The sequence below is a fragment of the Oncorhynchus mykiss genome, chromosome 14, assembly GCF_057628025.1.
Source record: "Oncorhynchus mykiss isolate SJ-2025 chromosome 14, ASM5762802v1, whole genome shotgun sequence".
Taxonomy (NCBI): Eukaryota; Metazoa; Chordata; class Actinopteri; order Salmoniformes; family Salmonidae; genus Oncorhynchus; species Oncorhynchus mykiss.
The window spans coordinates 11079694-11092114 of NC_143035.1; the positions used below are offsets into that span (position 1 = coordinate 11079694).

The 12421-nt window shown below is 40.3% G+C and overlaps 1 protein-coding gene across 1 annotated transcript; it reads left to right on the plus strand.

Moving 5' to 3' along the window:
• The first annotated feature begins 2494 nt into the window (after positions 1-2494).
• Positions 2495-11647, plus strand: chic1 (cysteine rich hydrophobic domain 1). The gene is made up of 6 exons (XM_021561133.3): positions 2495-2843; positions 3979-4033; positions 7241-7396; positions 7776-7832; positions 9809-9868; positions 10061-11647. The coding sequence occupies exons 1-6, from the start codon at positions 2701-2703 to the stop codon at positions 10109-10111; spliced, it is 522 nt and encodes a 173-aa protein (XP_021416808.1). The 5' UTR covers positions 2495-2700; the 3' UTR covers positions 10112-11647.
• The last annotated feature ends 774 nt before the right edge of the window (positions 11648-12421 follow it).

The following is a 12421-nucleotide window of genomic DNA, read 5'->3' on the forward strand; positions in this document are numbered from 1 at the left end:
GGAGAAAAAGGGGTTAAATAAAAATATATTTTACTGAGTTCATATAAGGAAATCAGTCAATTGAAAAAAATCCATTAGGTCCTAATCTATGGATTTCCCATGACTTGGAATACAGATAAACATCTGTGGTTCACAGACACCTTAAAAAAAAAGTAGGGGCGTGGATCAGAAAACCAGTCAGTATCTGGTGCGACCACCATTTTCCTCAGTCAGCGCGATACATCTCCTTCGCATAGAGTTGATCATGCTTTTGGCAGGAACATGAACACATTGCCCTACATGTCAATCCAGAGCATCCCAAACATGCTCAATGGGTGACATGTTTGGTGAGTATGCAGGCCATGGAAGAACTCTGACATTTTCAGCTTCAAGGAATTGTGTTCAGATCCTTGCAACATGGGGCTTATCATGCTGAAACATGAATGGCACGACAATGGGCTCCAGGATCGCATCATGGTATCTCTGTACATTCCAATTGCCATCAATAAAATGCAATTGTGTTCATTGTCCGTAGCTTGTGCCTGCCCATACCATAATCCCACCGCCACCATGGGGCACTCTGCTTAAAACATTGACATCAGCAAACTGCTCTCCCACCCGAAGCCATGCACATGGTCTGTCTGCAGTTGTGAGGCCGGTTGGACGTACTGCCAGATTCTCAAAATTGATGCTTATGGCAGAGAAATTAACATTAAATTCTCTGGCAACAGCTCTGGTGGACATACCTGGAGTCAGCACGCCAATTGCATGCTCCCTCAACTTGAGACATCTGTGGCATTGTGTTGTGTGACACAACTGCATATTTTAGTGGCCTTTTATTGTCCCCAGCACAAGGTGCACCTGTGTCATGATCATGCTGTTTAATCAAATTCTTGATATTCCAGGCCTGTCATGTGAATGGATTATCTTGGCAAAGGAGAAATGCTCACTAACAGGAATGCAATGAAATCCATGCACAAAATCTGAGAAAAATATGCTTTTTGTCCATATTGAAGCTTTCTGAGATGTTTTACTTCAGCTCATGAAACATGGGACCAACACTTTACATATTGCGTTTATATTTTTGTTCAGTGTATATTTCCACACTGTGAGCTTGGAATAATACTGTGAAATTGCGAAAACTGTGAAATCTTACACCTTTTAGTGTAAGAGCTGTTGGAAAAGATTGCAGCCTGTTTTGGTGGGATGGAGTTTTGGCCTGCCTGGTGACATCACCAGGAGTAAATTAGTTAACCAGACCAATAAGAAAGAGAGTTCCAACCCTCTCTGCTAATAACAGCTAATTTTTAGTTTCCCCCTCCCCCACACAGACTACTCCCAGACAGTCCTAGCAAAACTCTTGCTTGAAAAATTGCTCTTTGCTAAGAAGCTACATATGTTTATTCACAGTAATCAATCACAGTAAGGTACGTAATTGTTACCCAGAAATGATTTGATATTGAGATAAATACGGCTGCATTGAACCTTTAAAAAAATAACCACCTCTCAGGAGGATACAGACAGCTCAAGGAGTATGATTAGATATGCAGAAAATAAACATATTTTGAACATATAATTCAGCATAATGTTTAGGGCTCTAGATTGCAGGAAAAATATGTTTCATAGTTTTGGAAAATTCTAAATTCTCCCATCTTCCAGACTGGGGGCTTCCATACTTTGTGCCCCCTCAGATGTTTTGGTGCATGATGCCCCTGATGTGTAGTCTGCTATTGATATCTGTATTATTATTTTTTATTTTTATTTAACCTTTATTTAACTAGGCAAGTCAATGATGGCCTACCATACGGCCAAAGGCCTCCTGCGGAGACAGGGGCTTGGTTACATATATATATATATATATATATATTTTAAATAACATAGGACAAAATACACATCACAACAAGAGAGACAACACTACATAAATAGATACCTAAGACAACAACATAACAAGGTAGCAACACAGCATGGTAGCAACACAACATGGAAATGCACAAGACATGGTACAAACATTATTGGACACAGACAACAACACAAAGGGCAAGAAGGTAGAGATAACAATACATCACGCAAAGCAGCCACAACTGTCAGTAAGAGTGTCCATGATTGAGTCTTTGAATGAAGAGATTGAGATAAAACTGTCCAGTTGGACTGTTTGTTGCAGCTCGTTCCAGTCGCTAGCTGTAGCGAACTGAAAAGATGAGCGACCCAGGGGTGTGTGTGCTTAAGGGTTGACAGAATGTGACTGGCAGAACGGGTTTTGTATGGGGAGGATGAGGGCTGCAGTAGATATCTCAGATAGGAGGGATTGAGGCCTAATAGGGTTTTTATAAATAATCAACAACCAGTGTATCTTGCGACGGGTATACAGAGATGACCGGTTTACAGAGGAGTATAGAGTGCAGTGAAGCCTACTTTATTGTATTCTTTAAAAATTATAAATTTAGATGATATGAAATTATATCCGTCACTTTTCCAGACACTCTGCGGAGGCTGAGCTCGGTCAAATCATGATGTCAGTGATATTCAGGTCGGAAAGAAAGAGGTCCGAGTTCCCGAGTTGGATGACTGTTCAAAACGATTTTCCCAGTCGGAGGTAGTTCTCTCCCCCCCGAAGTTCCCAGTTGTTTTGAACGCACTGAAGTCGGAGATTTCCGTGTTCCCAGTTGTTTTGAACGCGGCATTACTGGTTGTTGATGTCATGCTGGCAGTGACGAAAACGTCATGAGCGTCTTACTACCCAACATGGCGGATTTTGATACCATCTATGAGTTAGACGAGGAAGATGAACGTGTAGTGAGTGAAGAACATCTTGTTAAATATTGCCCAGAACCTGTGATTATGCGAGGGGCCGGGCACATCACCGTGTAAGCAATCCAAAGCGCAGTCATTATGATTCGTTATGTTGTTCTACCTCATCAGCTTGCTAGCTAGCTAGCCTGCCACAACAATGCTATGAAATACAACTTACCACTAGGCCGTGGCAATAACAGTCAGCTGTCTGGTCTTATATTAGGACAAAACTGTTACATTTGTCTTCATTGATGAGGCAAGGGTGATCTATTGTGTAACGTTACCTGCTATTCCTGCTTTATATTTGACTAGCTAACTTAGTTCGCGTAACTATAGTTGTGCGAACTAGGTAGCTAACGTTAGCTATCTACACTGGTTGCCTGCAAACTAGCCTAACATAGCATCTACTGTAACAAAAATGACAAGCCAACATGACATCTACGGTAACTAGTGAATATTTTGACAGGGCTGGCTTATTCAAATTGTGGTGATGAACCAAGACTATTTCCAGCAAGCTTGCTAGCTACCATCCATAGATTTAACATTCTGTGTTAAGCTAACGTTACTCCCTGCAAAACTAGAATCCATTTTGGACTTGGCTCTATACATTTATGATATTAAGATAGCCATGCCCATTGATTTTAGAAAAATATAACTTATTCTCCTCCTGAGTTTAGTCCAACTGTCCTATGCCATCAGAACGCAAAATAAGCATTGTTTTACTCCAATGTTCGTAAACAATGTAGATAAATGTTAAACACTGTATAACTGCAACACATGGTTAAAACTGTAATTTTGGTGTCATGGATGGTCAGTCCTTGCATCCATACCTCTGTCTATGCGTTTGCGAGTTCTTAAATTTCCCCAGGCCCATTCCTTAGCTTTTTATCAAAATAGTCAAGTATACTTCCTCTAGTCTCCACAACTGCGTTATGCATATGGTGTATCCTTGTTATCATATTGAATTGTATCAACAGGGGAAGCTATTCACATAATGAAACAAATGACAGGTTATTCAGGAAATGCATTTTTGTTTTGTTTTGCTGTCTGTATTTATTTGTAGAGAGTACAGTGTCTGTTATTCCATCTCCATAAAAAACCATGCCAGGTTCCCCTTGTGACAGCCCACAGTCACAGTATAGTACTTTATACATGTCCAATGGAAAGTTTGTTTAATCTCTACCATTTTTGTATGTTTCTTTTTGACAGGTTTGGCTTGAGCAACAAATTTGACACAGAGTTTCCCTCAGTACTCACGGGAAAGGTACAGTAACCCAATTCATTAGCATCGTCTCGTGCATTTCCCCAAAGCAATGTTTTGTGCTTGCCAAATGATTTGGACTGGGATGCGAATTAAGCAATTTAAGCTATTATGGTGGCGCCATTGTTCTATTTGCCCTTTGACAAATCAGACCATCCCTGAATTACCTCTCATGTTTCTTAAGTGCTTTTGATATGATGGAGCAACACACCACGGTGCATCCAAAGCTGAAGTGAAGCTCTGTCAATGAGTAAGCCGTCTTTGGAGCCCAGTTGGTCGGGGACACTGCTCCAGGTGATAAAAGAAGGAAATAAAGACTGTGCCATGCACAAGAAAGGGCAGCTTCCTGGGTCAGACACTCAAACACAAAAAGGCTAAAGGGATAAGAGCAGGCAGAGGGAAGTGCAGGGCAATAAAAAGTCTCTCCAGTATTGTGACCAATGGTGACATGATGGAAGAGGTCACAATTATGATGATTGAAGGGTGCAGATCAGCAGGCCCTTATTCCTATTCTGTTTGCAAAGAGACCTTTGCATCCTGTCATAAAAGATTACGACCCCAGTTTTATGGCGTACAGACCCAGAGAGGAATTAGCATCCATTCATGTTGTTTGGATGGCCGCTGCCACAGGCACTGAGCTTATCTCTCCCTTTAGTCCCTCTCTGCCGTGAATAGACAAGAGATTGGTTAGCAAGTTACAGGCGTACTAGTAAGAGATTTGATCTCTGGATAGCATCTCCAAATATCTAGGCCACCCATTTGTTTTCTAAGGCTCTTTGATCCTGTAGACTACAGTACAGGTTTTATTATAAAAATATAAATTTAAAGGAGTTTTTCACAGAAGTGGTTGCCTTTCTCCTACTTTCCCTTTCAGGTGTTTGTTTTTTATTCATATTGCTGAGCGATTAGTGCCTTTTGAGATAGTTTGATTATTTAAAAAATGATCACGGTTTTTGATTTCGGCTTTAAACATTAAATGCATTATGTGGGTTGAATGCTGTAACAACACAGAATAAAACAATTATGAAGACCCATGATGGTAGTGACTGGCCATTACTGCTTATCATTTATTCACTTTAATAAAATATTTTGGTTGTATATATTACATTTTATTTTATTACATTCCAAGTCAACTCATCTCTAAAGAGCTGCTGCCTACGCTGGTGACAAAATCAAATTCAAAAATCACATTTTGTACTTCTTCAAAGTATACTGAACAAAAATATAAATCAACATGTAAAGTGTTGGTACCATGAGCTGAAATAAAAGAACACAGAAATGTTCCATACTCACAAAAAGCTTATTTTTCAAAAATGTTTTGTTTACAAATTTGTTTACATCCCTGTTAGTGAGTATTTCTCTTTTCCCAAGACAATCCATCTACCTGACAGGTGTGGCATATCAAGAAGCTGATTAAACAGCATGGCAGGTGCACCTTGTGCTGTGGACAATAAAAAGCCACTCTAAAATGTGCAGTTTTGTCACACAACACAATGCCACAGATGTCTCACGTTTTGAGGAAGCATGCAATTAGCATGTTGACTGCAGGAATGTCTACCAGAGCTGTTGCCAGAGAATTGAATGTTAATTTCTCTACCATAAGATGTCACCAAAGTCATTTTAGAGATATGGCAGTACGTCCAACCGGCCTCACAACCGCAGACCACATGTAACCACGCCAGCCCAGGACCTCCACATCCGGCTTCTTTACCTGCGGGATCGTCTGAAACCAGCCTCCCAGACAGCTGATGAAACTTTGAGTTTGCATAACCAAAGAATTTCTGCACAAACTGTCAGAAACAGTCTCAATGAAGCTCATCTGTGTGCTCGTCATCCTCACCAGGGTCGTGACAGTGGGCAAATGCTAACCTTCGATGGCCACTGCCACTCTGGAGAAATGTGCTCTTCACCGATGAATCCCGGTTTCAACTGTAACGGACAGATGGGAGACAGAGTGTATAGTGTCACGAGGGCGAGCGGTTTGCTGATGTCAACGTTGTGAACAGAATGCCCGGTGGTGGTGGGGTTATGGTATGTGCAGGCATAAGCTACGGACAATGAACACAATTGCATTTTATTGATGGTAATTGGAATGCACAGAGATACCATGACAGATCCCGAGGCCCATTGTCGTGCCATTTATTCGCTGCCATCATGTTTCAGCATGATAATACACGGCTCCATGTCGCATTGATTTGTACACAATTCCTGGAAGATGAAAATGTCCACTTCTTCCATGGCCTGCATACTCGGACACGTCACCCATTGAGCATGTTTGGGATGTTCTGGATCGACGTGTACGACAGCGTGTTCCAGTTCCCGCCAATATCCAGCAACTTCACACAGCCATTAAAGAAGAGCGGGACAACATTCCACAGGCTACAATCAACAGCCTGATCAACTCTATGCGAAGAAGATGTCGCGCTGCATGAAGCAAATAGTGGTCACACCAGATACTGACAGGTTTTCTGATCCCTGCCCCTACTTAAAAAATTGTTTTTTTGAATCTTTGACCAATTGATGCACATCTGTATTCCCAGTCATGTGAAATCCATAGATTAGGGCCTACTGAATTTATTACAATTGACTGATTTCCTTATATGAACTGTAACTCAGTAAAATCTTTGAAATTGCTGCATGCTGCGTTTGTATATTTTTCAGTGTAATTAAGGCCTCGCTAAGCAACTGCTCTCTATCCCTCTCAATTGCGCATTATTCTATCTCTTTTCTCCCCCTTCATGTCTGCCCCTCACTAACCTAATGTACAGTAGCCGGTGTAAAAGAAACACACAGACCAGGCACGCAATGGATTATGGTCATTGTCGTTAATTACCACGAAACTATGAAGAATATTGGCCTGTTGGAAACTACAACTCCCTTTTTCATCCCACATTTCGGGCTTGGTCTGATTTAGCTCTGGAGAAACTGCGCATCGAGCTCACAGAAAAAACCTGAACCAAATAGAATTCCAAAAATGTAACCAATATCAGTCAATTAGTTGTTTAATAACTGATATTTTGGTAAATTGCTCAGCACTATTGCTTCAGATGAAAAACTATTTTAAGCTCAAATGATTGAAAACAATTATGAGCTGATTTGTCTCAAAGAGAGAATTACCAATAAGATAAAAACTATACCAATTACAACCACATTTCCTCTGTCTGACATTTCCTATCCACTCCTTCCTCCCTTCCCCTGCTTCTTCTCCAGGTGGCTCCAGAGGAGTTTAAAACCAGTATCAGCAGAGTGAACGCTTGCTTGAAGAAGAACTTGCCTGTCAATGTGAAGTGGCTTCTTTGCGGCTGCCTGTGCTGTTGCTGTACGGTGGGCTTCAGTCTGTGGCCCGTTATATGCCTCAACAAGAGAGTAAGTCTCAATCAGCCCTCGTGTGATGTCTGCTGCACAGTCCCACTCTACATAAGTCAGCAGGCCCACTCATTACTCATGGGCTAGTTTACAAATCCAGCCGTATTGGTCTTAAGCAGGCAATAACAACTTGTGTGTAAAAATGATACATTGCACCATTGAAGGCCTGTCCAGCTGAAGGGTACGCCACTGAAAGGTGGTGCCTCAACCCAGTGTTATTGTGAAGTGGAAATGACAAGCTGGTAAAAGGAGTTCAGTCCATAAATGTCTCTTTGTCATATAATACTGTGGTTGCTGTTATTGTCATTTGTAAAAGAGTGTGAAGTCAAGGTAATTACTAGAAAACATTTCAATGTTGTATGTGCTCCTTTACAAACAGGCGAGAAGATCTATTCAGAAGTTGTTAGAATGGGAAAACAACCGGTTATATCACAAGGTAAGAACAAATGGAATATTAGCACCTGTCTGAAAGACCATAACAGTTCCGTCAGTTGTGAAGCAATCGTTAATGGTGAAACAGCAACGTCCATTTGCGATAGAAGAGCACAATATGTACTACACACCTTTTGTTTTTTTTTACCATGCTGGACGACGCTCCCTCAGCTTGGAAACAAAAACAACAACAGTGGGGTGGCCAGTAGCGCTGTTTCCCCCTACTGCGCATTCCATCTTTAAGCGATGTTAAAGTAGCAGGTTTCTGATGGATAATGGTCGTTACCTCATGTAAACTTTTACCCTTAAAACAAATTTCCCTCTAAGCTATACATTTTCATACTGGTCCCCCGTGGGAATCGAACTCACAACCCTGGCGTTGCAAGCGCCATGATCTACCGACTGAGCCACCTGGGACCGTTATATTATTTTATACAAATACAATTGCTCAAAGAAAGAGATTTTGTTTAGCAAGTAAATAAACAATGTTATCAATACTCCAGCACCCTCACCTTGTGAGGATAACGAGTCTATTTCTAAAATGTTTTATGATATCTGAGTATACATTGGGAGGGGTCTTAGACCATTCCTCCATACAGAATCTTTCCAGATCCTTGAAATCCTTCGTCTGTGCTTATGGACTGCTCTCTTCAATTCAAACCACCGATTTTCTTTAATGTGGTACAAGTTTGGAGACTGAGATGGCCATTGCAAAATGTTGATTTTGTGGTCAATGAACCATTTCTTTGTGAATTCTGATTAGTGTTGGGGTTGTTTTCTTACTGGAAGATCTACATGTGGCCAAGTTTCAGCCTCCTGGCAGAGGCAAACAGGTTTTTGTCTAAAATGTCCTGGTACTTGGTAAAGTTCTTGACGCCATTGGCCTTTAACAAGGACCAGTGGAAGCAATACAGCCCAATACCATATTTTACAGTAAGCATGGGGTCATTTTCTACATATGCTTCTGTTTTTCAACACAAAACCCACCACTGGTGTGCGTGGCCAAAGAGCTCTATTTTCCTGTTATCTGACCATGGCACCGGTTCTAATTCAAGTGCCAATGTTGTTTATCAAACCACCAGGTCAATGGTCAGATGATATGAAAATAGAGCTCTTTGGCCACACATACCAGTGGTGGGCTGGGTGTTGAAAAAAACGGAAGCATATGCAGAAAATAACCTCATACATACTGTGAGATGTGGTGGTGCATCAAAATCCACAAAGAAATGGTTAATTGACATTTTTCAATGGCCATCTGTCTCCAAACTTGTACCCCATTGAAAATCGGTGGTTTGAATTGAAGAGGGCAGTTCATAAGCACTGATGAAGGATATCAAGGATCTGGAAAGATTCTGTATGGAGGAATGGTCTAAGACCCCTATTGTGCTCTCCAATCTCATAACATTTTAGAAAAAGGCTCAGGGTCATTATCCTCGCAAGGGGACGGTGCTGAAGTACTGAAAACGTATGCCTATATTCTGACCCTTATCTTTTTTAGAATTGTTGTATTACTTCTTAAACAAATCTATTTAATTGAGCATATTAGTATAAAATAATTGAATCTTCAAATGTTTTCAGTGTACAATTTTTTTTTTAACCTTTATTTAACTAGGCAAGTCAGTTAAGAACAAATTATTATTTTCAATGACAGCCTAGAAACAGTGGGTTTGTTCAGGGGCAGAACGACAGATTTTTTACCTTGTCAGCTCGGGGATTTAATCTTGCAACCTTTCGGTTACTAGTCCAACGCTCTAACCACTAGGCTACCTGCTAAGTATTTGTATTATTTATTTTATAAAGTATATTTTGCTAATCTTTGTCAAGGTTGCCAATATTTATGACCCACACTGTAGTTGTAAAGCCTTTCCTAAATTCCCCTCACACTAGGGGAGATCTGACAGATTAGCTACCCAGACAGTATGTGGGTGTCTGTGCGTGTGCGCTGTTATGTCTGTCCTTACTTTCACCTCTTCTCTTTAGCTGGGCCTGCACTGGAAACTCAGCAAAAGGAAATGTGAAAGCAGCAATATGATGGAATATGTAAGTATAACCCATTCATGTTCCCCTAAAACAGAATATGATTCTTGCCAACATATGGAGTATTACAAGTCTCAGATCATAAGATGCAAAATATATGGTAATTTATGCACTGTACAATAGAGCAGGGCCTACTGGAAAGATTCAATTCTCAAAAATAAAAGTGTGAAATGAATAAATGTTTTCCCTCCACAGGTAATTCTTATAGAATTCTTACCCAAATATCCTATATTCCGACCGGACTGAGCTGAGGTGGCTGTCGGGAGACCTGCAGTGTGACCCTTGACTCCTATCCGTAGTGCCTTGTATATATGTTGAAATGAGGGTCTGCACCGGTGTAGAGATGTCCCTTACCATCTCCCAGTACCTTGTACAATAGAAATTGCAACACTGTCACTTTGCTTTAGAGCAGATTATGTAGGGCAGATTTTGCACAGTTCCTTTCAAAGTAGAAAAATGCCCCCTTTTTGTTGTGTGTAATACAACTAGTGATTGAACAAAAATATACTGTTGAAAAGTGCATTTAGCCCAAAGAGCCATCATTAATCGAGGCCATGTATCGTATCAGTATTGGACACCTAGAGCATCATCACCTTATGTAAAACAATAAAGGATGTTATATATATTATATATAAGACAGGAGGAGACCAGCATTTTGTTAGCCCACCAAATTCTGGTTATTTGGTTTAATTTCCTCAAATCAATTCTTCTTTGAAACAAAAAGTAGATGTGATGCTTGAATTTGCCTAACATACTATTTAACAGCATCATGTTTTTTCTTTACTTTGGAAATGACCCCTCTGTACAGGAGAATTGAAACGAACCTGTAAATATGTTAGGATAAACTGTACAGTGGTACGCTGTTGTTTACGTTGTGATTTAGATCTTTGATTTGTTTTGTCAAGAAAGTGCTGTACCATAGTTTTGTTTATGAAAGATGTCTCTTACCAGTTTATATGGGCCTGTTTACCTAGTAAGCCATATCATTTACAATGTATGTGATGCCAGAGTTAGGACAGAAAATTGCACTTAAGCTCGTCAAAATGTCATGATTTCAGAGGATGGTCAAACTGAGGTTCTGAGTAATTTTACAATGACACTAGTGATGCATGTTATTTGTGTGGTTTTGCCAACTAAAGAAAAAAAAGGTTAAAAAGTGTCATCCAGTTTAACGTGAGATGGCTACTTTATGATGTACTGCTGGAAACAAAGACTCCAACTTGGCACTTCCATGTCAAAATGGGTTTTTTTTGTCAATCTTTTTGTTGCAGCTTTGTCTTTGTTCATTTTATAGTTTTGTATTTTCCTATAATGTGTTTTGTCCTTGTTGTTAAAAACACACATTACAGCCTAGAGAACGTGACATATTGAAATAAATGTTTCCTTAGTTATTCATTTTGTCCAGCGTTAGTGCACTATTCAATCCGCATCGCTGAAGTTCAGCTTCACAGCGCGATTGACATTTCAAGGCAATGTTCCCGCTTTAGTGAGGACAGCGTTCACGGTAAACGCTGCATATGTCAGCTCAATCGGATATGAGCTTTGAATTTCTATCACTGAATCTGTAAGGCCTTAGTGTTGTGTCCTTCACTTGTAGCTGAGAGTTTTGCTGTGTTACAGTGCCACTGGAATGTTAGGTGAACCACAGTCAGGGAACTGTGTGTACTTGTTAAGGTTGACATGCTCACTTGTATTGGCCCTGTTACAGAGTACTTGTAAATGTTTGTCATGACAACTCAATCCCTATGGAAAGCTGAAATAAATTGTTGATTTTGAATTTTCTCCCAGAGTCTTGAAGTTGGTCCAACTGAAAACCACATGCTAACTGTTGACATGCTTCAGTATCATTTAAGTTATACAGATCATCTTATTTGTGGTAATGTACTTTACCCACAGCCTGCTACTGAAACCTGACAATTTGTCATGTTTAACAAGGTGCTGAATCATTAACTTAACAAGATGGCCTGTAATGACTTGACACATTTGGAATACTATTACCATAAATAGCTAGCCCTTTCAGGGAATGGAACTGCGGCCCCTGAGTTTGTAGACAAAATCTAATAGGTTACTATATCACTACCCCCATACATACACTGGAGTGGTGGGTTGTTTTATAGACCCTCTTTGTTCTTGGATTTATTGTTCACATTGTCCTGTTGAAGTTGGGATGAAGAAATCGGGTCTAGAGTGCTCAACTCTGGTCCTCAAAGCCAGAACCACTGCATTTCTTTCATTGTTCCTCTCTAATCAGGGACTGATTTAGACCTGGGAAACCAGGTGAGTACAATTAATTATCATGTAGAACAGAACCAGCAGGATCCGGACCTCACAGGGTAAGAGTTTAATACCCCTGGTCTACAGGATCAAGGGAGGTTGTCTTACTTTACTTTTCTATCACTACTGTATTAAGTACCCCTCCAATCTAATGGAGTACCATTTTGGGTTGTGTAAATTGTATTATCCTTTGCGAAAGCCTCATATTAATGTCAAAGATCATACACAATCAATTGAGGGGAGTTTAGACAGTAAGTAACCATGCGGAGAGGTGGAGATGGG